Here is a 26311-nt window from a genome sequence, read left to right on the forward strand (position 1 = left end):
CACGGTTACAGGCCGCCGAGAGTACCTGGACTACCTCCACCCCCTCTGTGATACCAAGTATGGCCCAATTTTACGAGCATAGGGAAAATGAGAGCAAGGATAAAAAGGAAAAGAAGGCCAAGGACCTTAAAACACGAGTATTGTTCCAGGAAGTCGTTCGAGGACAAGGGGGAGGGAGAGGAGTCCGAGGGCCCGTATCCAGAGGGGAGGGGACAGGCAGAGGCGCAGGCGTCAGCACGGGCCAGCCGTTAGGGTTAAATCAGTGTGCTTATTGTAAACAGGAAGGACACTGGAAAGCTCAGTGTCCGTTACTACTCGCCCAGAACGGAGCGGTTCGGGGACGAGGTGGCCCAGACCGGAGTGATATGCATAGAGAAGAGGCGGCTCAAGGCAAGTCGGAACGGAACCATTTTGACAACCCCCAGAGTAGACAATACTATAATGAGGATTACGCATTTTGCGAGCAGGATAGGTACGACAACCCATAGGACAGCCAGGGACAGAGTAGGGGCCAGGTGTCGATCCAGTCAATCAGCAAGGACCCTATGTGAAGGGGGAGTTGATGGGGACTTCTGAGAATTTTCTAATTGACACAGGAGCAATGAACAGTTCAGTTGCTCGATCATTGGTTCCAGGGGCGGCTCTGTCCAGGCAGAATAATGTATCTGTGGGATTTTCAGGAGTCCCAGTGGTAAGCCCCATCTCTAAACCTCTCCCCTTCATGATCGGTCCTGCCACTATTGAAACACCCTTTTTGTTAACTTCGCATTGTGGAGAGAACTTAATGGGTTTGGATATGTTAAAACGGCTAAACGCAAAAATCTATTGCTCCCCAGACGGTGTTTATTTGACTATACAGCCCTACGCTGATAGTATGAAACAATGTTTTGCTAAAAATGAACCTCTCCCGCCCGAGTTCGATACCGTCCCTCCTGCTGTGTTTATATTCCAGACTCCGCCCCCACGGTCCCTTCGGCTATCCAGAGATTACATCGCATTGCAGCGGAAATGCACACTGAGAATGGGTCCTGGTCACTTTCTGGTTGGTTCTGGGGGTTATTGTCGACTTGGGGGGGTGGAATTTATTGAGGAGTCGCTAGAGCAGCCGGTCTCATTCACCTGCTGCCTCTGTATGCAGTGTGGACCGGCTTGCTGTTCTTACTGTGCTACAAAAGTGACAGCCATGTTTACCCCCTCTTCTGTCCCCACTAAAACTCAGATGCTCCAACAGGAGATTCATGAGTTGATGGCCATTGACAAAGAAGTCTTCCAGGATTAGTACTTCTTTTTAGTTAGCTACATCACACTAAAAGGAGGGTTTGAGGAACCAGAATTCAATCTGGGCCTAGTAGAACATGTAGTTCTTGTTAGTAATTAGCGTGGTGTAGCTATTATGCAGATATCAAGCTATGAACACTAATATGCCTGCACACCTAGCTGACTAGGGACTCATGTACACTTAGTTGCACGTTATTCTATCTCATACGAAATCACAGCTTGACCCGACAAGCGCCATTTTGTGGCCTAGTCCGGTTTTCAGCACTCACAAAACCTTTCCACTGTTCATGCTCGAGCTCCATTCCCCTGTGAAATAGTACAACTGTAGCAACCTGCTATTTCTGCACGTTAGGCCTGTCAAGGTTATAGGTGTGGGTAGATTGGGCAAGCACATTCCAGGGGAGCACTGTTCGGACTCTCTCGGAGTAAGCAGAAGGGAGTCACCCTTTCGACCTTGCTATAATGAGCTGAGCTATACTGAGGAGGGTTTTGTGTTCCATATATGGCCTTTCCTTTGCACCAACCTGTACCTGCCTGTATTTTTCCATCTTAGGTAACAGCTTGCAAATGTAACAGTATATATGTGAATTACTGATAATGTGCCGGCAGTCTTCTTGGCGGACCTCGTGGGGTTAGGTCGCAAGGAGCTCCTCTGCAGAGTTTGTTTGTTGTAATAAACGATTGGACCTTCTGCACTGCCAACTGACTGATTATTGGTAATTGGTATATGGGCTATTTGTAAGTATGGCTCTATTTGGGTTGTGATTATTTCTTCGGTACTTCAAAGGCACCAAAATTTGGAAGATTAACAGCCTAATGGAATATGCTGCAGAAATATGGTCTAATTTGGACCTAGAATATTTTACAGTTAAAAAAAATAAAAATAAACACTGGTAATCCTGTAATTAAATTCTTCTGTAAGCGTTGCTCATTTAAGAACATTGAACTCTGAAGAGATGCATATTTCTAACAAGTACTTCTTTAACTCTGAATAGATACACTCCCAATTTCTCAGCAAGTATTACTGCATACCAAAACATTTCTCCAACGTACAAGTCCATATATACTTACCATTATTTTCTTGTAGAGTAGCATGACATTGTCATCATCAAAGGGTAGGTATCCGCACATCAGTGCATACATCAGCACTCCCATGCTCCAAATATCGGCCTAAAAATACAGCACAGAATTTCAGTGAATGCAAACAGAGAAACAGGGTAGATGCAAAGTTTCTCAAAGACAATATAAGCGGTTAGTTCATACAAGTAGGAGCTAAAATCTGTGGCACCTTCTGTGAGGAACCAGCTTTTCAGGGACTACCAGATGGTCCAGTTTCAAAGAGCAAATGAGTGGGATTTTTATTTTTTTGTACCTTCATGGCCCATAGGACAAAAATAAAATATACAGGGCACACACTGGACCCTTCAAGCTCATCCATTGGCCACTGCCAGACAACTCGAAAGGACAGCCCAACACTGATCTTTTTTTTTATCCATATCAGCACAAAAGGCAGATCCATTATGAAGACACTCTGCAATAGTTTTAACTTTCAGACATTAGCCCTATTTTAGTGGCTTCCAAAGGCCGGAGAAGCAGCCGAGACTTCATTCCAACAGGGATCTTGAAAAGAACTTAAACCGGAATCAGATACTAATCTGCGTCATGCAGAGAGGTGCTAAGGAATTGTTTGGTGTCCAGGAGGTTCTTCTACTCTAAAATAAATTTTCCTTCAGTTCCACTAATACTTCAAAGGTGCACATTACACGCACTTAAACTGTGCACATTGGTTTGTCTCCCATGTGTCTGTGCTCCGCGTTTGGCCTTGCTGTTCTGAAGCAGAACTTCATTGTCAACGTTGGCGGACTTCATCTAGCAGGAACGAGCACTTACCGTCCCGTGTTTTGAAACCTTTTATGGACACACAGCTGTGTTCTCACGAGAAAGAGCTGCTCTGTACCAGAGATATGCATAACTGTACGAATTGCATAACCTGCTTTGCTTCCATGTACTCCAATGTAGTGAAAACCTATAATAGCAGTGTAGACCTTAATACACGATAGCATATATATAATCCAAAGATTGCTTTACCAGCACAGCACTGGTCCACCAAAGCCAGATATCAGATTTAAACAATTTTGCTGCTGCGCTTCTTTTCATATTAAACTGTGGTCAGACTTTCACTGCTTCTCGGCTGATCTCTATTCGATTGCAAACTATTGTATTTTTTTTGTTTTTAACTTGGACAAAGTTTGAGATGGGCATCTTGGATTAGGATCATAGTTTGCAATTCTAGGACCAGTGCAACAATAATTTGAGAGGTCAGCGGTATGCAAATGGTCGACCATGGGGCCAAGTGAGTACAAACTTGGCTCATTAGGTCTCGTCCTCTGCAACGCACATGCGTTGCATAGGACAGAGACCTGTAGCCATCGCCACAGCTTTGGGGGCAAAGACATGCATGCGTTGCATTTGCATTGCTTCCAATGCAACGCGTGCACATCTTGGCGATTTCCTTTCAGGAGCGCGCGGCGCCATATGGTCGCAAGCTCCCAAAAGGAATTGCGCTGGCGCCCTCCCCTACTGCCGCGCGAGGCTCGCGCTTTTAAGATGATCGTTTTCACTGCAGCGCGGCCAATGCTAGTTATGTATTGGTCATTGGAACATGCAACAAACATGTTCTGTAATGCGCATTCATTGATTATAAAGCAAGTTGGTCTTTTCTTTTTCCATTATTGCTGGTTTTTTGTTGGCTCTTTTTCACTGCTGTCCTTGTGATGAGTTATTGCTTGTTTTCTCTTCATAAGTACTTTAATGTTGCAATTCCTTGGGTTTTAGGCTCCTTGTCCGATAGAGAAAGTCCAATCATAGTTTCTGTGCAACTCAATTTTAAACCAACAAAGCTGTAATTAATTTTTTATGCCGTAGGAACAAGTTACTTACCTTCGGTAACGATATATCTGTAAGAAACAGTAGTTAGTATTAGATTCCTTACCTTAGAATATCCCCAGGCGTCAGACTGGATCCTGAAATTTTTGCGTGGCAGTACCCTTGCGCGTCGGTAGGCGTCATCTGCGGCTCCGCGTTAGTCGTCGGCGTCGTGGGCGCCGTGATGACGTCGTCGGAGTACTTAGACGCCGCCTCCGCGTGCTGACGTCAGTTCTTAGACACAGCTTTTCCGCACCAGAAACGCAGAGCCATGTTAAAAACCAACACTGGTGCCATTGAAACTAGGGCCCTGAAAGGGGATGACCTTAACCCTAGATATCGGTTCGCAGAACGGGGAGGATGGGTGGGGCGGTAAGGAATCTAATACCAACTACTGTTTCTTACAGATATATCGTTACCGAAGGTAAGTAACTTGTTCATCTGAAAGAAACAGGTTAGTATTAAATTCTTTACCTTAGAATAGATACCCCAGCAATACCAACCCCGGTGGTGGGTCTGCGAACCAATAATCACACCAGAAAGTCCTGGAGGACAGAACGGCCAAAGAAGCCATCCCTCCCGACTTGGCTGTCCAGGCAGTAGTGTCTTGCAAGCGTGTGCACGGATGCCCACGTGGCTGCCTGACAGATGTCCTGCAAGGGGACTCCCCCGGTCCAGGGCAGTGCTAGCCGCCGTGGCCCGGGTGGAATGGGCTCGCAGCCCAACAGGAGGCTCCTTCCTCGCCAAGGAGTAACATGCCTTGATACACAAGACGACCCACCGAGAGATGGTCCTCTTGTGCACCGCCCGTCCCTTCTTAGCGCCCACGTAACCAACAAAGAGTTGGTCATCCACCCGGAACTGGCGTGTGCGATCCAGAAAGAACGAAATCGCACGTTTTTGGTCCAGACGGTGGAGCCGCTCTTCCTCTTTAGAGGGATGCGGTGGCGGAAAGAAGGTGGGCAAGGTGATAAACTGCCCGATATGGAAGGCCGTGACAACCTTGGGCAGGAAAGATTGTCTAGTCCGCAACACAACCTTGTCCGGATGGACAGAAAGGAAAGGGGGTTTAGACGAAAGGGCCTGGAGCTCACTCACTCTCCTGGCAGAGTGATGGCAACCAGGAAAGCAGTCTTCAGAGTAAGAAGGCGGAGAGGACAGTTGTGAAGTGGCTCAAAGGGAGCGCACATCAGAAAGGTAAGAACAAGGTTCAAGTCCCACTGAGGCATCACACACTAAACAGGAGGGAACATGTGTGTGATGCCCTTCAGAAAACGAGCTACAATAGGGGACTTGAACAAAGAAGGTTGATCAGGCAGCCTTAGAAAGGCTGAAAGGGCAGAAAGGTAGCCCTTGATAGGGCCCAGAGCAGAGCCCTGCTGGGCAAGAGAAAGAAGGAAGAGAAGAACCTCAGAAAGAGGGGCAGAAAGTGGATCCACAGCCTTTGCTGTGCACCATGCCACAAATGTATTCCACCTGCAGGCGTATACCGATTTTGTGGAGGGACGCCTGGCTGCCAGAATGACATTACAGACTTCAGGTGTCAAGTCAAATAGCCTCAACTGTCGCCGCTCAATCTCCAAGCATGGAGGTGGAAACTGGACAGGTTCGGGTGGAGGACCGTCCCCTGCTGAACATCACACAATGGATCACCCACAGCGCAGACAAACTAGCACCCTTGAAATACCATCAAATCAAGCAAGGCAGCAAAAAAGCCCCCTGGTTCATTGACGACCTTAAGAAATCCAAGAAGCTCTGTCGTACCCTCGAGAAAGCCTGGAGAAAAAACCCAACCACTGACAACCTGGCCTCCTTCAAGAACGCCACCCGCAAACACCACCAACTCATCCGATCCACCAAGAAATCAGCATTCAAGGATCGACTTGACAACAACGCCCAAAACAGCAAGGAACTATTCAACATCGTCAAAGAATTTACCAACCCCACCGCCGGCGCCAACGACATCACCCCCTCCCAAGACCTCTGCGACTCTCTATCCTCATTCTTCCACAACAAAATCGCCGACATACATAACAGCTTCAAAAACCAATCCGAAGACCAGCCCACTTCACCCACCCCCGAACCAAAACTGCACTCTAACAACCTCTACGCCTGGAACCCAATCACCACCGAAGACACCATCCGCCTGATGAACTCCATGCACTCAGGATCACCAACCGACCCTTGTCCCCACTACATTTTCAACAAAGCAGACTATCATCGCACCCCATCTCCGCAATGTCATCAACTGCTCCCTCAACTCCGCCACCTTCCCGGATAGCTGGAAACATGCCGAACTCCGTGCCCTTCTGAAGAAACCCACAGCAGACCCCACTGAACTTAAGAACTACCGCCCCATCTCGCTCCTCCCATTCCCCGCCAAAGTCATTGAGAAAGCCGCCAACAGTCAGCTTGCCGCCTTCCTCGAATCCAACAAATCCCTCGACCCTTCACAGTCCGGCTTCTGAGCCAAACACAGCACCGAAACCGCCCTCATCGCAGCAACAGACGACATTCGAACACTACTGGACAACGGAGAAACGGTGTCCCTCATCCTACTTGACCTCTCCGCAGCCTTCGACACAGTCTGTCACAGCACCCTCATACAAAGTCTCAACAATGTCGGAATACAAGGAAAAGCACTGGAATGGATCATCTCGTTCCTCGCCGGAAGAACCCAGAGAGTCTGCCTCCCCCCTTTCAGATCAGAGGCCACCAAAGTCTTCTGCGGCGTACCACAAGGATCCTCACTCAGCCCCACCCTCTTCAACGTATACATGAGCCCCCTCTCATCCATCGCGCGCCAACACAACCTCAACATCATCTCCTACGCAGACGACACCCAGCTGATCCTCTCTCAAGACCCAAACACCGCCAAAACCAACCTACACGAAGGAATAAAAGATGTAGCCGAATGGATGAAGAACAGCTGTTTAAAACTAAACTCGGACAAAACGGAAGTCCTCATCCTAGGTTCATCCCCCTCTGCCTGGGACAACTCTTGGTGGCCACCTGCCCTGGGAACCGCACCCATACCTATGGATCACGCACGCAACCTGGGCTTCATCCTAGACTCCTCTCTCTCGATGTCCAGACAAGTCAACGCCGTCTCATCATCCTGCTTCAACATCCTACGCATGCTCAAAAAAGTCTTCAGTTGGATCCCCACCGAAACAAGAAATACGGTCACCCACGCCCTGGTCACCAGCCGTCTGGATTACGGAAACACCCTTTACGCCGGAACCACAGCCAAACTACAGAAAAAACTCCAACGCATCCAAAACGCCTCAGCCAGACTCATACTGGACATTCCTCGTCAAGCTCACATTTCCGGTCACCTGAAAGACCTCCACAGGCTCCCCGTCAACAAGAGAATAACGTTTCGTCTCCTCACCCACGCACACAAAGCCCTCTACGACCTTGGACCCGAATGCCTCCAGACACAACTAACCTTCTACACCCCACCCGCCAACTACGATCATCCAATCAAGCCCTCGCCGCTATCCCACGCATCCGTAAATCCACCATGGGGGGCAGATCCTTCTCCTACTTAGCGGCCAAGACCTGGAATTCTCTCCCCACCCACCTCCGCCTTACTCAGAACCACCTCTCCTTCAGAAAACAACTGAAAACTTGGATATTCGATAAGTAAATGCACCCCCCTCCCCCAAGCGCCTTGAGACCATCTGGGTGAGTAGTGCTCTATATAAATTTCTGAACTTGAACTTGCTGCTGCGACAGAAGGTCCTCCTGAAGAAGCAGACGAACCGGGGGATCGACTGACATACTGAGTAGCTCTGGATACCAGTACCTTCGTGCCCAGTCCGGAGCCACAAGGATGACTATGGCCCGGTCGCGTTTGATCTTCTTCAGCACTCTGGGCAGAAGTGGTATAGGCGGAAAGGCGTACAACAGACCGCAACTCCACTCGCGACGAAAAGCGTCTCCGAGCGAGTGCCGCCCTGGAAATTCCAAGGCGCAGAACTGATGACATTGCGCGTTCTCTTCTGTGGCGAATAGATCTAACCAAGGCTCTCCCCACTGCTGAAAGAGGCCTTGCGCCACGTTCGAGTTCAGACGCCATTCGTGATCCATCATGCACCGATGGCTGAGTTCGTCCGCCCTGGCGTTCAGAGAACCTGCCAGATGTTGAACCACCAGGGTCATGCCCTGATGTTCCAGCCACTGCCAGAGGCGCAGAGCCTCCTGGCAAAGGGTCCACGACCCCACCCCGCCCTGTTTGTTGCAGTACCACATGGCGGTGGTGTTGTCCGTGAACACCAGCACTACACTCCCCCGGACAGAGGGGAGGAATGCCTTCAGTGCTAGACGAGTTGCCCGCAGCTCCAAAAGGTTGATATGGAGCCGGGACTCCGCCGGAGACCAGAGGCCTCTGATCACCGCCTCTCCCATGTGGCCTCCCCAGCCCTGGAGGGACGCATCCGTCACAACTACGTGCTCCGGTTGGAAAAGGAGAGGGATCTGCCGCTGACCCAATCGCGGTCCGTGAGCCACCACTGCAGCTGTCTCGCAGTGCCCTCCGATATCAGGACATGGTCGGATAGGTTGCCCTGATGCTGGGCCCACTGAAACTTCAGGTCCCACTGCAGAGCCCGCATCCGCCACCGGGCGTGATTCACCAGAAGGATGCAGGAGGCCATCAGCCCCAGACGCCGCAGCGTCAACCTGACCGAGACCCGGGATAAAGGCTGAAAGAGTGGAATCAGAGCCTGAATTTCCCGAACCCGCTGTTCGGGAGGATAAATCCGAAACTGCAGCGAGTCGAGAACTGCTCCGAAGAAGAGGAGCTTCTGAGAGGGGCACAGGTGTGACTTCGGCACATTGATGGAGAACCCCAGCTGGTGAAGGTCTGCCGTCGTCTGGAGGTGGCTGATTATTGTTTGGGGCGAGCCCGCCTTCAACAACCAGTCGTCGAGGTAGGGGAAGACTGAAACCCCTAACCTGCGCAGATGAGCTGCAACCACCGCCATCACCTTTGTGAACACCCGTGGGGCGCTGGTAAGGCCGAAGGGGAGCACGGTAAACTGAAAATGCTGGTGGCCAACAGTGAACCGCAGGTAGCGCCGGTGGGCCGGCAGGACGGGGATGTGGAAATAAGCGTCCTGCAAGTCCAACGCTACCATCCAGTCTCTTGGGTCCAGAGCAGCCAAGACCTGAGCCAGTGTCAGCATTTTGAACTTCTCCTTCCGGAGGTAACAGTTGACGTTCCGTAGGTCCAAGATAAGGCATAGGCCCCTTTTACCCTTCTTGGGTACCAGAAAGTAGTGGGAGTAGCAACCACACCCTACTTCTGGCTCAGGAACGCGCTCGAAGGCCCCCTTGGCCAAGAGGGCCGTAACTTCCTCCTGCAGAAGTCGCAAATGATCCCCCGATACGCGGTGGTATTGCGGTGGTATGGCTGGAGGGGTCGCCTCGAAGGGGAGGGAGTAGCCCCTTCGGACGATTTGCAGCACCCACCTGTCCGATGTGACAGTGCGCCAGTGGAGGAGGTGATGGCGAACCCCACCCCCACTGGCGTCACATGGGCCTGAAAGCACGGACTAGGAGGGTTTTGAGGCGGATGCTGCAGGGGAAGGTGTGGACTGGCCGCGCCGTTGTCCCCGACCGCCGCCACGGCGGTTTCCACGGCCGCCACCGCGTTGGATGTAAGCCTGCGGTGCGTGGCTGGCAGCACGTGTGGGGGCGCCCCTTCCTTGGCCACGAAAGGAGCGAAAGGCACCAGTTTGCTGGCGCGGGGCCGAGAGGCGCAAGGACCTGGCCGTAGCCCTGGAGTCCTTAAAGCGCTCAAGCGCATGGTCTGCCTTGTCGCCAAAAAGGCGACGGCCATCAAAGAGCATGTCCATGAGTGTATTCTGGACATCGGCCGAGAAGTTGGCGGACCTCAACCAGGCGTGGCGACGAATCGCCACAGTCGTTGCCGTCGCCCTGCCCAGTGAGTAGGTGGTATCCAGCCCACACCGGATAGAATACCGTGCTGCATCCCGGCTTTCCACAAGGGCCTGGCTGAGTTTAGCCCGTACCTCCAATGGGCATTCTGGCAGCACGTCCGCGACCATGTCCCACAGAGAGTGGGTGTAGCGGCCCAAGAGGCATGAGGTGTTGGAAGACCGCAGTCCCAGACTTAGGGAGGAGAATATCTTTTTGCCATACTGCTCATACCTCTTGGATTCCCGGTCAGGGGGAGCCGATGGGAATGTGGTCTGGGAATTGGAAGCCTGGAAAACCAGGCTCTCGCGGGTGGGGTGGGTGGACAGGAAACCAGGGTCGGCCGGGCAGTGGCGACTGGCCACGTTCCTATCTACAGGCGAACCTGTAGCGGGCCTGGACCAAGTGCCCAAAAGAACGTCGGTTAAGGCCTCATTAAACGGCAGCAGATGCTCAGCCGAGCTAGACTGCGGTTAAAGGACCTCAGTGAGGAAGTTAGTCCTCACGGCCACGACGGGGAGCTCAAGGCCCAAGGCCTTGGCCGCCCGCGTCAACACCACACTGTAGGTTGCCCCCTCCTCGGTAGCCACGGTAGGAGGTGAGACAAAACCAGTGTTGGCATCCCCAAGTCCACCTGTCCAGTGCTCCTGGGACTGACACTCCCGTGTCAGAGGGTCCTCAGACCCCTCACAACACTCTTCATCACCCATCTCCTGATACTCAGGGTTCTCAACTGATGGGGCCGGTTCATTGAAGTAAGAGTCTCCAAACGGCGTCGAGAGCGGCGCCGGAACGAGGGAGGCATCGGGGACGGCGGCGCCCGAAGACGGTGCCGGAGGTGACACCTGGAGGGCCGGCGCTGGCGAGGTCGTCAGGTCAACCGGCGACGACCCGGATCCAGAAGCGGATCCAGCGGAGCCCTGCGGCGCCGAGCCCGAAGGCGCCGCCGGCGTCGGGGCCGAAGCCGCTGACCCGCTAGGGCCCCCAGGCGGGTCCGCTGGGCCCGAAGGCGCAGCGGAGCCCGCCGGAGGAGTGAGAGACCTCAAGGCCATGAGGAAGCGCTCGATCTACTCCGACGTTGCGTGCGGCCCAGGGACCGGACTCGACGTCCGCGACTACGACGGAGCCGCGTGGGTCGGTGTCACCCGAACCCCCGGGGGGGGGGAAAGAGTCAGAAGAGCGATGACGTCTCTTCGACTTCTTGTGCTTACCTGACGACTTCGAACTTGAAGAGTGATGTCGACTCCCGGAGCTATGAGGGCTCCGATCCCGCGACCGGTCCCTCGACCTCCGTCCAGACCGGGACCCCTCGCGGCGCGGGCCGACTGCCGGAGCTCGAGTCGCTTGCGGGACCTAGCTTTCGAAGTCAGGGCCCGGCAGTCGGAGCAGGCCTTGTCGTCATGGTCGACGCCGAGACAGTGGAGACACCGGCGGTGAGGGTCGGTGACCGACATCAGTCGGTCGCAGTCCTCACAGGGCTTAAAACCTGGCATCCCTATCGGCACCGTTCGGAGTCGAAGACCCGAAAAATGATCAAAAAGGATCCTAAAAAGTTCAGTCATAAAATGACCAAGGTACCACTTTTTCCGGATCTGCGCTGCTGGCGCGGAAAAAAGAAGAACTGACGTCAGCACGCGGAGGCGGCGTCTAAGTACTCCGACGACGCCATCACGGCGCCCACGACGCCGACGAACGCGCAAGGGTACTGCTACGCAAAAATTTCCGGATCCAGTCTGAACCTGGGGATATTCTATGGTAAGGAATCTAATACTAACCTGTTTCTTTCAGATAACCTACTTTACGTGGTTCAGGGCTGGTCGATGTCTGGCCTCCACATGTATGGAGTGCACAAAAATAGCAACTTCAACAGTTGTTGGAAATAGTTTACCATTGTGTCTTTTTAGGGCCGAGCCTCCAACAGCGCTTGAATATGCGTTCTCTCTAATGAGATCCTCTTGTATACAATATAGGGCTTACCCATTTGTTGGAGTCTGTCACTCTGCTTTAACTTCCTTCTAAAGGGCCTGCAGAGGCCATGCATCACTTTTTCCTTTCTGTGGTGCAGGAACCACGCATAGATTGATTACATTTAATTGCTGTTGGTTCACTGATTGCGCTTTGATTGCAGGTATTATTTAAATGACATACTATTTTTTTGTACGTGTTGCTGTTTTCCCTTTCCATCCACCACTTCTCCATGTTGCTGTCCCAGACGACCCTACTCCTCCACCCCTACGTTCTTGCTTGCCCATATATCTCCCCCCCGCCCCAACACAGGGAAATATAAAGTTCTAACGCAGCGCCAGTGCTGGCGCTTTTTTGATAACTTGAATTTTAGCCATGGTGCTCTACAACATGGCTAAAAGGCATTGGCAAAGCCAATAGCTCTCGTGTAACAGATACCTATTGGCTTTATTAATGTATGTTTAAAAACTCAAAGCCCATTATCTTTACTGCACTGTTAATTGTTTCTAGCTGGGAAACTAGTATAGTGGTTCCGTGCGTGTATCCTGTCGAGTGCAGGCCTGAAACCTACTAACAGTGCTTAATTTGAGACTGTGCTTTTCGGTGGTCAGCATCGGCACTGTCGCTTTTCATGAGCACCAGTTAAGGACACATTCATTTACGTGGACATTTAGTGATTTGTCCTGAATTACAGGATGTTGAGCCCACACCGAGACTTGAACCTGGTCACCCAGCTCCGAAGTCAGCAGCTCTGGCCATTATGCCACATCCTCTCCCCACTTTCATGGCATACAGCGCACTGCGTCCATTTGCATCCCAAAATCGCAATAAGAATAGGAGGACAGGACTCACTCGGCATCTGGATCATGCAGGAATAGTGGACCTTCTGCTGTGCGCAGGCAAGATCATTGTCTTGAAAAGACCAGCTCCGCCTTAATCATTTTACATTTCTACATAGACTGTACAGATCACCTGACTTACTGCATAGAATTGGTCTACAAGATGACACACACTGTCTGCATTGCCGGGTCCCTGGCGTGACCTTCCTACATCTAGCTTGGGAATGCCCTAGCATTAATCACTACTGGGTAACCATCTACGAGGCAATAGAAGAGATGCTCGATTTGCTTACAGAGGGCTCTCCTTTAACAGCGCTGCTCGGGTTTGTGGAAAACGTGACGGCGGATAATAGGAAACTAACCGCCATGCTTCTGTTATTAGCGTTCTGTCAGGGGCTGCTGTCAGCCTACTGTGATCTCATGCCTACCCAGGATTGACCCCAGGACATATGGGAGCCGCTGCAGGATTACTTGAGGCTCAGGGTGGAGGACGCAGAGCTCTCACACTCCCCCACCCCAGGCGCTGAGGAATAGTGTTGGACATACAGCTCAGAAGGTCAACATAAGGTCGAGAGAATGCCCGTCAGGCACAATATGAGGAGGTCGGCCACCCACCAGTCTCTCTCCCTCCCCCTCGGTTCTTTTTTGTCTGTATCTAGTGTAACTGTGGAGCTCCTTGAATCTTTGTACACCAGACTCTGCTGGGAGAAAGCTAAATGCTTGGATTAAGAACAGAACTGTACAGGTTATAAGAGCATAGCTTCCTGAAAATGATCTCCTTCACAAGACACCAAGCAATAACTGAAAAAAGCATTTGCAATGCAATAGGTCTCGCATTTACGCAAGTTTGAGCTATTCGCATTGTAAATTATGTCTTTTTATTTATGTTTTGTTTTTTAAAACAAATAAAAGGCATTTTCATTTGCAATGCTAGTAGCTTAAACTCTCACAAATGTGAGACCTCTTGCATTGCAAATGCTTGTTTTTTTCATGTAACTGTCCAGTTATTGCCTTTTGTCCATATTGTCGATTTTATCTTTGGTAAATGGTGCACTGTTGTATACCTTCATTCTTGTACCAGAAATGAACAGGAGTCAATGAACATGCAATTTGGTTTGCATTCACGTGGTGGATGGTGGATGTAAAGAATCTTCAAATGCCATGGATTACCAAATTGCTTTTGAAAGAGAAGCGAAAGCAGATTACATTACCTTGTGCCCATTCTGCAGTGATTTATACTCGTTTTGTGAGGAGGGCTAGTCGAAAAAGCAGAACGACTATTTTAGAAGCGTTAACTTACTTATCCACAATGTTAAGAGGCCACTTGCAGAGATTAGATGTGCCATAAAATAAAGGGAAATCCTGATGTACCTCACAAACTAAAGCCAATCAAGATGCAAATGTACCGAGTGCACCCAAAATTTACTTCTTCAGAAACATGGCAACCCCCTTCCAAGAGCCCGATTGTCCTAGAAATTTTTGGAGCCGCTGTTTTAATTCAGCAAGGTGCAGAGTTTAAAGCTGCAGAGACATTGAGCGGAACAAGTATGCCAACGGGACACTTGTCCACCCCTTAAATTAGTTCATGTAGGCTGTCCACTGGAACATTTTTTGCACTATGCCGGGGACAGAATACAGGCCTTGTACTGCCCAAAACACTATCTTAGCACTTCTATAAAATAACCTTTATGATTCGTGGGCACATCAATAAATTGTGAACATTTAAAAAAAGTTCTATCTGAATTATTTTATTTATTCATTTATTCAGAGTTTTATATAGCGCGAACAAGATCTTTACAGATATCAGAGCGCTTCACAGAAACAGGGGGTGACGATAGCATGAGGGTGACGCGACAAAATATTGGGTGCAATATAAACTTCAGTAGCATGATCGGATAGCAGTCATGTTCTAATAGAATGTCAGTAAACAATCAGATAAGCGAAAATAAAAGACGATACGGAGTCTTACATACAACTACGATAAAAATCAGGAGAACTTATACTATAAGTATCTAAAAGTTACAGGGAGCAAGGGGAAGGGGCCTCGATATACAGTAGGCTAACATGAATAGTCTAATAATAGATATTTAGTGAGTAGCATAAAAGGATCGACTGACCATCATGTAATTGTGGCAAACAAGAGGAATAAACAAATCTAGATCATGCAAAATATGACATTATTTGACATTAGACAATCATGAAACCAGTAATACCCAAGCGGCACGAAAGTCAATGAGGAACAGACATTAAAGTTCAGGTGAACTTAGCCATGAGGATGGCTTTCACCTCTTTCTTAAAGAAGGCCGTGGAGGAGATAAGCCTGGTTTCGGGAGGGAGTGCGTTCCAGATCCTCGGCGCCATTCCTGAGAAGGAGCGTTTGTATGTTTTTTCCTTCCGGAATCTGCGAGGTTTCAAGAGTAAGTTTTTTTAACTTCTATTGGATTTCGACCCTCCTGATATAGTTAGCTTTTGAGTGAGGTAGTTAGGTGCATTGTGGTGTACAGCCGCGTGTGTCATCAAAGCAATTTTCAGTTGTATTCTGGCTTCAATGGGCAGCCATTTCAGAGATTTCAAGTCAGGGGTTATATGAGAGTGTTTTCTTGAGCCCGTAATGAGTCTCGCGGCAGCACTCAAGGAGGCTCTTAGGGGTGCAGTTGTTGCTAAAGGGAGACCACTGAGGGTCACAATTCCATAGTCAATGCGGGGGAGGACTAGGGCTTGAACTGCATTTTGGAAGTCTTTGGCTGGGAGGAAGGGTTTCAACTTTCTCAATGTGTTGATTTGGAAATTAGCTCCTTTCGTTGCTCTGCTAATGTGCTGTTGCATGTTGAGCTTTGCGTCCAGTTTGATACCTAAGGATTTCGCGGAGTCCACGATGGTGGGCTGGACATTGAGTGCTGTTAAGTGGTTGAGCCAAAGTTGGATGGTGGTAGATTTCGCAGGGGGTGCTATCAAAAGGAACTCAGTTTTCAGAGCATTTAGTTTGAGGTGGTTGTCGGCCAACCACGATTGGGTCTTTGTGAGAGTGTAATTCAGGAGTTTGATATCATCCGGGGATTGTACCTTTAGGTAGAGTTGAGTGTCATCGGCATACATATGGAAGTGTACATTGGATGCTTGGAGCAAGAAGGCAAGTGGTTCCATGATGAGGTTGAACAGTGTGGGTGAAAGGGAGGATCCTTGTGGAACGCCTAAGTCGACTGGCACAGGCGAGGACAACACATTGTTGATCTTGAACTTCTGAGACCGGTTATGTAGGAAGGAAGTGAACCATTTGAGAACAGTCCCGGATAAACCCATTCTAGTGTTTAGCAGCTCAAGGAGGTTCTCATGTTTGACCGTGTCAAAAGCTGAGGAAAGGTCGAGGAGGATGAGGAGGCATGAATCATTGCGATCAAGGATTTGGTGGGCGTCATCAATTATGTGAGTCATGGCCGTTTCCGTGCTGTGTTTCGCTCGGAAGCCTGATTGATGGGGGTTGAGGAGATCAAACTTGTCAATGTGTTTTGTTAGTTGAAGCTGTACACATTTTTCCAGCAGTTTGGCCAAGGTGGGGATGTTTGTGATGGGACGGTAATTGTTTAGGTCAGACGGGTTAGCTGTGGGTTTCTTGAGTATGGGCGTGACTTGCCCCACCTTGAGTGAGTCAGGGATGAGACCTTGTTGAAGGGAGCTGTTAATGATTTTAGTCCAGAGTGGGAGGAGCATGGTGGTGAAGTCTTTTACCGCGTTAGCAGGCAGGGGGTCTGTGAGGTGATTAGAGGGCTTCAGGGTACCGAAGCAGTTTGAGTATTGCATCTTCTGAGTAGATGTCAAAGGAAGCCCACGATGCACTGTTTTTTGGCTGAGAGTTAGACATTCTGATGTGCACAGGGTGTTGGCTTATGTGAAAAACAAGGGCCCCCTGAATAGAAATGACGATTCCTAGGACAGGGAAATAAACAAATGTGTAAACCTTCCTAGGCAATCATAAAAAAGGGGAACTAATGCAAGGAGGGACGGACAACTAGATAAATGCACATACATACATGTATTATTTATTTCTCAAAAACCATATTTTATACACAAGATTTAAAAATGACAGTTCATAAATCACAATAGCAAAAAAGATTTTTAAAAACAATAATAAAACATCAACATAAAAATAATTAAACAAATAATATTTAAGACCAAAGGTGGCAAGTTTATATATTTCTCACAGGGTGTTGGCTTACATCATTGAGGAGAACATTTCTTATGTTGTCGGTCTTTAGCTTGAAGAAGGTGGAAAAGTCTTCACTGTGTGGGATATCGCTTGTTGGGTTGTTTGGTTGTAAGGGTTGCGGCTTTGTTTGACTTTTGACTAGTTCGAACAATTTTCTTGGTCGGTTTTTCGCTTGGTCAAGCTGGAGGCGAAAGAAGTCAGATTTCGCACGCTTAATTTTCCTAAAATAGGCATTTCTCTTGTTCTTAAGCTTTTTGCGATGTAGTGATGAGGGATCAGATCTCCAAGTGCGCTCTGCCGATCGCATAGCTCGCCTGTCTTCGTTGAGTCTGCCGTCATACCAGGGGTTCGAACTCTTGGTGGAGACTCTCTTTAGTTGCAGTGGGGCGGCTTCATTGATTATAGAGGTCATGGAGTCGAGGTAGAGGTCTGTCAAAGTTTGAACATCAGAGACGCCAGCAGGGGGAAGGAGGAGCCTGTAAGTGTGGGGCGGTAGGGAGTTAGGGTTGAGATTCTTCATGTCCCTTTTCCAGATCTTGCATTTGGTGGGTTGAGCCGGGGAGGGTTTGATTTTTTCATTGATAAAGAAGGTGATGATGTGGTGATCTGACCAATCACAGGGTTGGATTGACCCCAGTTGGGTAGAGTCCTCTTTGGCGATGATAAGATCGAGTATCGAACCTTTATCATGTGTTGGGCTGTTGCATATTTGGGTGAGGTCAAGCGCATTAAGGAAAGATTTAAGCCTATTCACCACTGTGTCTTTCTGATCGTTCCAGTGGAGATTAAAGTCACCCAGGTAGATTTGAGTGATCTGCCGACCGGCGTTGGAAGTAATCGTGTCCATGAGTTGTTGAGAGAAGATGAGGTTATCCCCCGGCGGGTGATAGATGAGGTGTAGAGCACATACTGGTTTGCCCTCACTGGAGATGTCGAGGCAGAAGAGTTCACAGGAGGTGAGGGAGGGGGAGGTGACTTTGGTGACGGATAGATTGCTCCTGAAAATGCATGCTATTCCCCCGCCCGTCTTGACGGTCCTGTCGAGTCTGATGATGTAGTAATTGGGGGGGAACTAGTATATCCATGATGGGCGTGGAGGCTTCAGTTAGCCAGGTTTCCGTCAGTATGGCCATAAAACTGGATGTGCACTACACTTCTGTGGGGCTGCAACAGCAGTCTGAATTGAATCAACAGTTCGGGAGCAAAGGGCACCCGTGGTAACTTTGAGTCTGTCCACTCTCCCACAAAGTCCCGGATCTCATCAGTCTTGAAGCAAGAAGTCATCTACGTGGTAGAGTGGTCGCCCAAAAAAAGGCACCACGACAAAAAATCCATAAAGATCACCAGCTGGGTTTCCGATTTTCCCCCTTCCAGCCACCCAATTCGTTCTGAGCTTCAGCAATGCGAGTAGAACTTTCGAAGGAGTAATTGAACAATGTAAATACATATAAAATGTAAGCCATCCCATTTAAGCTATAGCTAAGACGACGTTGTAAAAATCACCATTCAAAGCAATACATGTTTTACTATTGGGTACCTCTGATCCGATGTACGCTTTCCCCTGGATTAGTTCGGGGGCTGCATATGCCGGGCTTCCACAGCAGGTCATTAGATGGTAGTCAAGCCCACCCTGCAAAAAGACATGAGAAAGAAATGTTCATGATCCAAAGAAAAAGAATTCTAATCAGAGAACAAGACATTCCTTCCCGACTCTTGCATCTTCTATGCATTTCATTCATGAGGTCAGCAACCTCCACCAGCTCCTCTATTTCAGTGTCGCCAAAGTCTCAATCCTAGGGTTTTTGTAATCTCTCTGCTCTGCTCACAGATGTTGCTCCACGGAGCTTCGTGCAACACATTTATGCAGAAGATTCTGTAACTTTCCACTTCTCCGTATTGCCCCAGTAAATCACATCACTTAATGCCTTCCTGGATACTCAACTTAGAACTGCTCAGAGCAGTCAGATGCTCAATTCTGCCCCCGCCCCCCACGCTGCAACATTCTACAATCCTGTCCTCAAAACCTCAACACAATACCTTCGTATTCACTCCATCCAGTAGGTGTCCACTTTAACAGCAACATCACTCAACCCCTACTGCAGACTGGCTGAACCTACTTAGCTTCTGAAAGTCTGCCTTCGAGTATTCCCAAAACATAAAGGAGTCTTCAGAAAACTATGCATTTACATTAGTGCACTAGATAGGGCTCCACGATTTTACGTTTAACGTCATTAGCATACTATGTAGGGTTCTACCCTAATCCTTTCAAGCCCGGAGTTAAAGTCCTCACATTCACCTCAAGCATGTCCCTGAACCATCTCTCTCAGTTTTCAAACCCTGTGAATTGATGGCACCCAGGCTTCTTGCGAAATTCAGGTCTTTGATGTTACTACAGAAATCCTAGTTTTAACTATATTCGCCACTCTATCATGCACAGCGTTCTGACAAATGGGGTCATTTGACAGGTCATTAAAATTGTTATTAATGCTATTATTTCACATGGTATAAGTGATGCAATATGAAAGGGCATAAGCAGTGCAAGGCAAAGGCGCGAGTTATAGTTAATGGAGTGTGGCTAGTGAGTAGGCAACAATGAACGGAAGTGCTAGAATTATAGTAATTTTAAGGTGGTGCATAAATTATAAACATAAAGGAATACTATTACTGTAGAATTTGTAATTTTGGGGCACTTCGTTTGGTTTGTTTATAAAGAATAAAATTTTCCTAACTAAGTTTTAACCATTTTTTTTTATTGAATTTCAATATATATATATATTTTTTTAAATAAAGTGTTAAAAAAATTAGAGTGCAGTGTTGTTGAGTTACGTGAAGTGTTATAAAGTACAGTGGGGTAGAGTGGAATGGAGTGCAATATCATATAGTGGAGTGGTATACACTTAAGTGGCATAGAGTTGAATAAAGTGGAGAAGAGCGGAATAGCAAAGAATTTAGCTGCATACTGTGGAATGGTGTAGAGTGGAATAGCTTGGAATGACGTACAATGGAATAGAGTGGAATGGTATAGAGTGTGGTAGTGTAGTAGAGTCTAGTTTAAAGAGACATAGCCTAAAAGTAGCTGAGCAGATGTACATGAAATCTGGTATGTATATAGATTATAAGGTGGAAAGGGTACGGTTTGTATAATTCTAAATTGTTTGTGTTAAAGTTATACGCCACAAAACTCATTTAATATATTGGGCCATGGTATACTGCAGCAACATCGCGATATACCACAATAATTGTTAATCACAAGGAAGTAAATCATTGGCCAATAACTTGCTTTACAAGTGTACAAGAAAGCCACATAGCTTTCATGACACTTTGGCTGTGTTCGGCGTTAGGGCCTTAGATATAGGTAAGGAGTAGGTTTTAATGTTGTTCTCTACCTCTTTCCAATTTATTAAGGTGGTAATAGGTAGGGAAATGTATATTTTTCTATATATTTTTAAGTACGTAGATACATTTACTGAGTATTGTGCCATTACCTACCATTTACCATGGTAGTTACAGGAAAAATAAAAACATATGTAAAAAATACCCTGTAGTACACTTTATACATGAAATAGTGAAGTGCAGTCTAATTTATTTTTGAAGACTGATTAAAAAAAATGATTTTTGAAGCAAAGCATTATTTCTAGGAAGTAGTGCTGTACTGCATTCATTTTTAGGTCTCGTGACCTATCAATGCGCATGCGCATTGAGAGAAGCGAGACTATAGGGCTTTAAACAAAGTTTAACTAACTGTGGCGATTTGGTGCTGTGCCCGTGCGCTTTTAGGTCAATGCGCAAGCGCATTGACCTAAAATGCGCGTGCACATCATCAAATCGCCATCTGTTCCCAAAGCCACACTCCTCCCACACCTTTGAAGTGAAGCTTAGCTTCACTTCAAAGGCCCCGGCTGCTTCACACCCTCATGCCGCTCTCCCCGCTCCGCCCCCTCCCCTGCCCGCCGTGTGTCTCCCCTTCGGTGTCTTAAGTTGTTGTGTGCAATCTCAACAATGACCTGGACCTATTGTCTGTTTTAGTTATGTTTTTGTGGGTAACAAAGTTGCTGTTTCATAGATGAGTCTGTAAACATATAGTCTGTTCATTAGACCAGTTTTCATTCTTGTGAGAATCAATACCGCTTCATTTGCATCTCCAGTCTGGTTGCAAAGAGCACTGCCAGGAACCAATCATAGCAGCGTTAGTGTGATTTTAGTGCATCAAACTACTATAGCACTTTATTGCGTAAAAATGTTTATTTCTAAAGGTTTTTTTCGTTAACAGTTTTACATCCTAATATTGCACGTCATCTAATAACCCTCTTCACACTCTATTATGAATCCAGAGCAGGAGAGTCTGGCCTGGATTCCCTCTTGCCTTAACTTCTTTCCCTGCATGCCTCCTCTCTCTGGCTATAGCCTACTCTGTTTAACGTAATCATTTAATGTATTTATCCAAATTGCCAACGCGTAATTTCATGAGCCTCATCCTTGCCGCCTTTGAACCCCTATCCGTATGATCATTATTCTTGTTTGTCGCCCTGCCCTTTGCTTAGTCACTATACCTGTCTTCTGTTTCATGCTCACCCTCTGCCCTTTCTGTCCTGAGAGCAGTTTACTTGGCAGTGGAAGACGGTACTTGAAGGTAATCAGCAGAAGTCCTTCCCAAGCTGCCCTCGTGTCCTTGTCATTCCTCTCTCTACCTGTACTGGAGCTCGAAGCCATCTCCTCTGCGTTCGGCTCCGTTCTGATTACCTCTGAGTCCTCCACATCACCTGTTCTTTCACTTTCGCTTTCTCGTTATATGCCCATATACATCTCCCCTCACACTCACCCTCACCCTCAACCCCTCACCTTCACTCACCCTCACCCTCACCCTCAACCCCTCACCTTCACTCACCCTCACCTTCACTCACCCTCCCTCACCCTCACCCTCACCTTCACTCACCCCCTCACCTTCACCCACTCACCCTCAACCCCTCACCCTCATTCACCCTCAACCCCTCACCTTCACTCACCCTCACCCTCCCTCACCCTCAACCCCTCACCTTCACTCACCCTCACCCTCCCTCACCCTCACCCTCCCTCACCCTCACCCTCCCTCACCTTCACTCACCCTCACCTTCACTCACCCTCACCTTCACTCACCCTCACCTTCACTCACCCTCACCTTCACTCACCCTCACCTTCACTCACCTTCACTCACCCTCCCTCACCCTCACCCTCCCTCACCCTCAACCCCTCACCTTCACTCACCCTCACCCTCCCTCACCTTCACTCACCCTCACCCTCCCTCACCCTCACCTTCACTCACCCTCCCTCACCCTCACCCTCACCTTCACTCACCCCCTCACCTTCACCCACTCACCCTCAACCCCTCACCCTCATTCACCCTCAACCCCTCACCTTCACTCACCCTCACCCTCCCTCACCCTCAACCCCTCACCTTCACTCACCCTCACCCTCCCTCACCCTCACCCTCCCTCACCCTCACCCTCCCTCACCTTCACTCACCCTCACCTTCACTCACCCTCACCTTCACTCACCCTCACCTTCACTCACCCTCACCTTCACTCACCCTCACCTTCCCTCACCTTCACTCACCCTCCCTCACCCTCACCCTCACTCACCCTCAACCCCTCACCTTCACCCTCACTCACCCTCAACCCCTCACCCTCATTCACCCTCAACCCCTCAACTTCACTCACCCTCACCCTCCCTCACCCTCACCCTCAACCCCTCACCTTCACTCACCCTCACCCTCCCTCACCCTCACTCCCTCACCCTCACCCTCCTCACCCTCACCCTCCCTCACCTTCACTCACCCTCACCTTCACTCACCCTCACCTTCACTCACCCTCACCTTCACTCACCCTCACTCACCCTCAACCCCTCACCTTCACCCTCACCCTCACCTTCACTCACCCTCACCCTCACTTTCACCCTCACTCAACCTCACCCTCACTCAACCTCACTCACCCTCATTCACCCTCAACCCCTCACCCTCAACCTCACCCTCAACCTCACCCTCACTCACCCTCACTCACCCTCACTCACCCTCACTCACCCTCAACCCCTCACCCTCACCCTCACTCACCCTCAACCCCTCACCCTCACTCACCCTCAACCCCTCACCCTCAACCCCTCACCCTCTCAACCTCACCCTCACTCATTCACCCTCACTCATTCACCCTCACTCACCCTCACTCACCCTCACCCTCACTCACCCTCACCCTCCCTCACCCTCACTCACCCTCACCCTCACTCACCCTCACTCACCCTCAACCCCTCACTCACCCTCAACCCCTCACTCCCCCTCAACCCCTCACTCACCCTCACCCACCCTCAACCCCTCACCCTCACTCACCCTCAACCCCTCACCCACCCTCAACCCCTCACCCTCAACCCCTCACTCACCCTCACTCACCCTCAACCCCTCACTCACCCTCACCCTCACTCACCCTCAACCCCTCACCCTCAACCCCTCACCCTCACTCACCCTCACCCTCACTCACCCTCAACCCCTCACTCACCCTCAACCCCTCACTCACCCTCAACCCCTCACTCACCCTCAACCCCTCACTCACCCTCAACCCCTCACTCCCCCTCAACCCCTCTCACCCTCACTCACCCTCACCCACCCTTAACCCCTCACCCTCACCCACCCTCAACCCCTCACTCACCCTCAACCCCTCACCCTCAACCCCTCACCCTCAACCCCTCACTCACCCTCAACCCCTCACCCTCAACCCCTCACCCTCAACCCCTCACTCACCCTCACCCTCACTCACCCTCAACCCCTCACCCTCACTCACCCTTGCTCACCCTCACTCACCCTCACCCTCGCTCACCCTCTCTCCCTCACCCTCACCCTCCCTCACCCTCTCTCCCTCACCCTCTCTCCCTCACCCTCACCCTCCCTCACCCTCTCTCCCTCACCCTCACCCTCCCTCACCCTCGCTCACCCTCACTCACCCTCACCCTCACTCACCCTCAACCCCTCACCCTCACTCACCCACCCTCAACCCCTCACCCTCAACCCCTCACCCTCACCCCCTCAACCCCTCACCCCCTCACTCACCCTCACTCTCTCACCCTCACTCATCCTCACCCCCTCACCCTCAACCCCTCACCCTCAACCACCCTCACCCTCAACCCCTCACCCTCAACCCCTCACCCTCAACCCCTCACCCTCAACCCCTCACCCTCACTCACCCTCACTCACCCTCACCCTCACTCACCCTCACTCTCCCTCACTCTCCCTCACCCTCAACCCCTCACTCACCCTCAACCCCTCACTCACCCTCAACCCCTCACTCACCCTCAACCCCTCACTCACCCTCAACCCCTCACTCCCCCTCAACCCCTCTCACCCTCACCCTCACTCACCCTCAACCCCTCACCCACCCTCACCCTCACCCTCACCCTCACTCACCCTCACCCTCACTCACCCTCAACCCCTCACCCTCACTCACCCTCAACCCCTCACCCTCACTCACCCTCACCCTCACTCACCCTCACTCACCCTCGCTCACCCTCACCCTCGCTCACCCTCACCCTCACCCTCGCTCACCCTCACCCTCGCTCACCCTCACCCTCACCCACCCTCACCCTCACCCTCACCCACCCTCAACCCATCATCCTCATTCACCCTCACTCTCACTCACCCTTAACCCCTCATCCTCATTCACCCTCACCCTCACCCACCCTCACCCTCACCCTCACTCACACTCACCCTCACTCACCCTCACTCACCCTCACCCACTCACCCTCACTCACCCACTCACCCTCCTTCACCCTCACCCTCCTTCACCCTCACCCTCCTTCACCCTCACTCACCCTCACTCACCCTCAACCCCTCACCCTCAACCCCTCACTCACCCTCACTCTCACTCACCCTCACTCATCCTCACCCTCACTCACCCTCAACCCCTCACCCTCAACCCCTCACCCTCAACCCCTCACCCTCACTCACCCTCACCCTCACTCACCCTCACTCACCCTCAACCCCTCACCCTCACCCACCCTCAACCCCTCACCCACCCTCACTCAACCCCTCACTCACCCTCACCCTCACTCACCCTCAACCCCTCACCCCCTCACAACACCTATTGTGTTACAATAGGTGTCACATTTGCGAAAGATAAAACTATTGGCATTGTAAATAACAAAGCTATTAATTTCGCTATTTTCAAAACAAGCACATAAATAAAAAATGTGTCCTTTACAATACCAATAGCTCAAACTTTCCTAATGCGAGACCTATTGCATTGCTGTGCTTCTCTCCCCTGCTGCACTCTCCTGCTCTCTAGAGATGTGGCCTAACGACCAGAGCTGCCATCTAAGTCACGTAAATACAAAACATGTTGCATTCCAAATGCTATAGGTGTCACATTCGCGAAAGTTATAACTATTGGCATTGTAAATGACAAAGCCATCAATTTAGCAATTTTAAAAACCAACAAATAAATAAAATATGTCATTTACAAGACCAATAACTCCAACTTTTCTAATGCGAGACCTATTGCATTTCCAATGCTTGTTTATTTAAGTAAATACGGGGAAAACTTCAAAGAACTGTAATACACTATATTTGTGAAATATAGTGTAGTGCTTTTAAAAAACCAATTTACACATTCAATCTTATTAATTCAAGTATTGCTGTACTCCAGTACTCCTTTACATTGTTTAATATATAAAAACAAACCATTTTCTTCAACTATTCCCACTTTAACAAAGTGTTAATAGGTAGGGAAAAATATAAAACCTACGAATTACCTAGATCTAAGGCTCGAACCCAGAACACAGCCAGACTGTGTAGAAAATTGCTATATTTAACTTTTGTAAAGGCAGCCATTAGCCAATCTTATACTGCCTTGTTGTCAGCAAGTACCATGAAATTACACCGTCCCGAGTTATCACAAACTTTTATTGCCATACAAGTTTAAAAATACTAACATACTTACCTCTATACTACCAAAAAAGGATCATCTACACACCATAAACTATATAGCTGACAAATTTCACTCAAAACCAACTGCCCGTTTTCAGGCTATGCCAGAGTATAAAGTCTATGGGAAATGCATCAGTCGAAAACCGCCCCTTTTCTTCTTTACACCCCCTTGAAAAATCTCTGCGAAACTTCTCATCATCCGTCAATGTAGAACAA

The 26311-nt window shown here is 49.4% G+C and overlaps 1 protein-coding gene across 1 annotated transcript in view; it reads right to left on the reverse strand.

Annotated features, from left to right (window-relative positions):
* Positions 1-26311, reverse strand: part of MELK (maternal embryonic leucine zipper kinase) — a 281942-nt gene that overhangs the window by 185141 nt on the left and 70490 nt on the right. Inside the window, exons 7-8 of the mRNA XM_078676533.1 lie at positions 18695-18787; positions 2350-2448 (exon numbers count right to left, since the gene is read on the reverse strand). Coding sequence (XP_078532659.1) covers positions 2350-2448; positions 18695-18787 — 192 coding nt within the window. The remainder of the gene's footprint in view (positions 1-2349; positions 2449-18694; positions 18788-26311) is intronic.

Source organism: Lissotriton helveticus, chromosome 2_1, assembly GCF_964261635.1.
Source record: "Lissotriton helveticus chromosome 2_1, aLisHel1.1, whole genome shotgun sequence".
In the NCBI taxonomy this organism is placed as follows: Eukaryota; Metazoa; Chordata; class Amphibia; order Caudata; family Salamandridae; genus Lissotriton; species Lissotriton helveticus.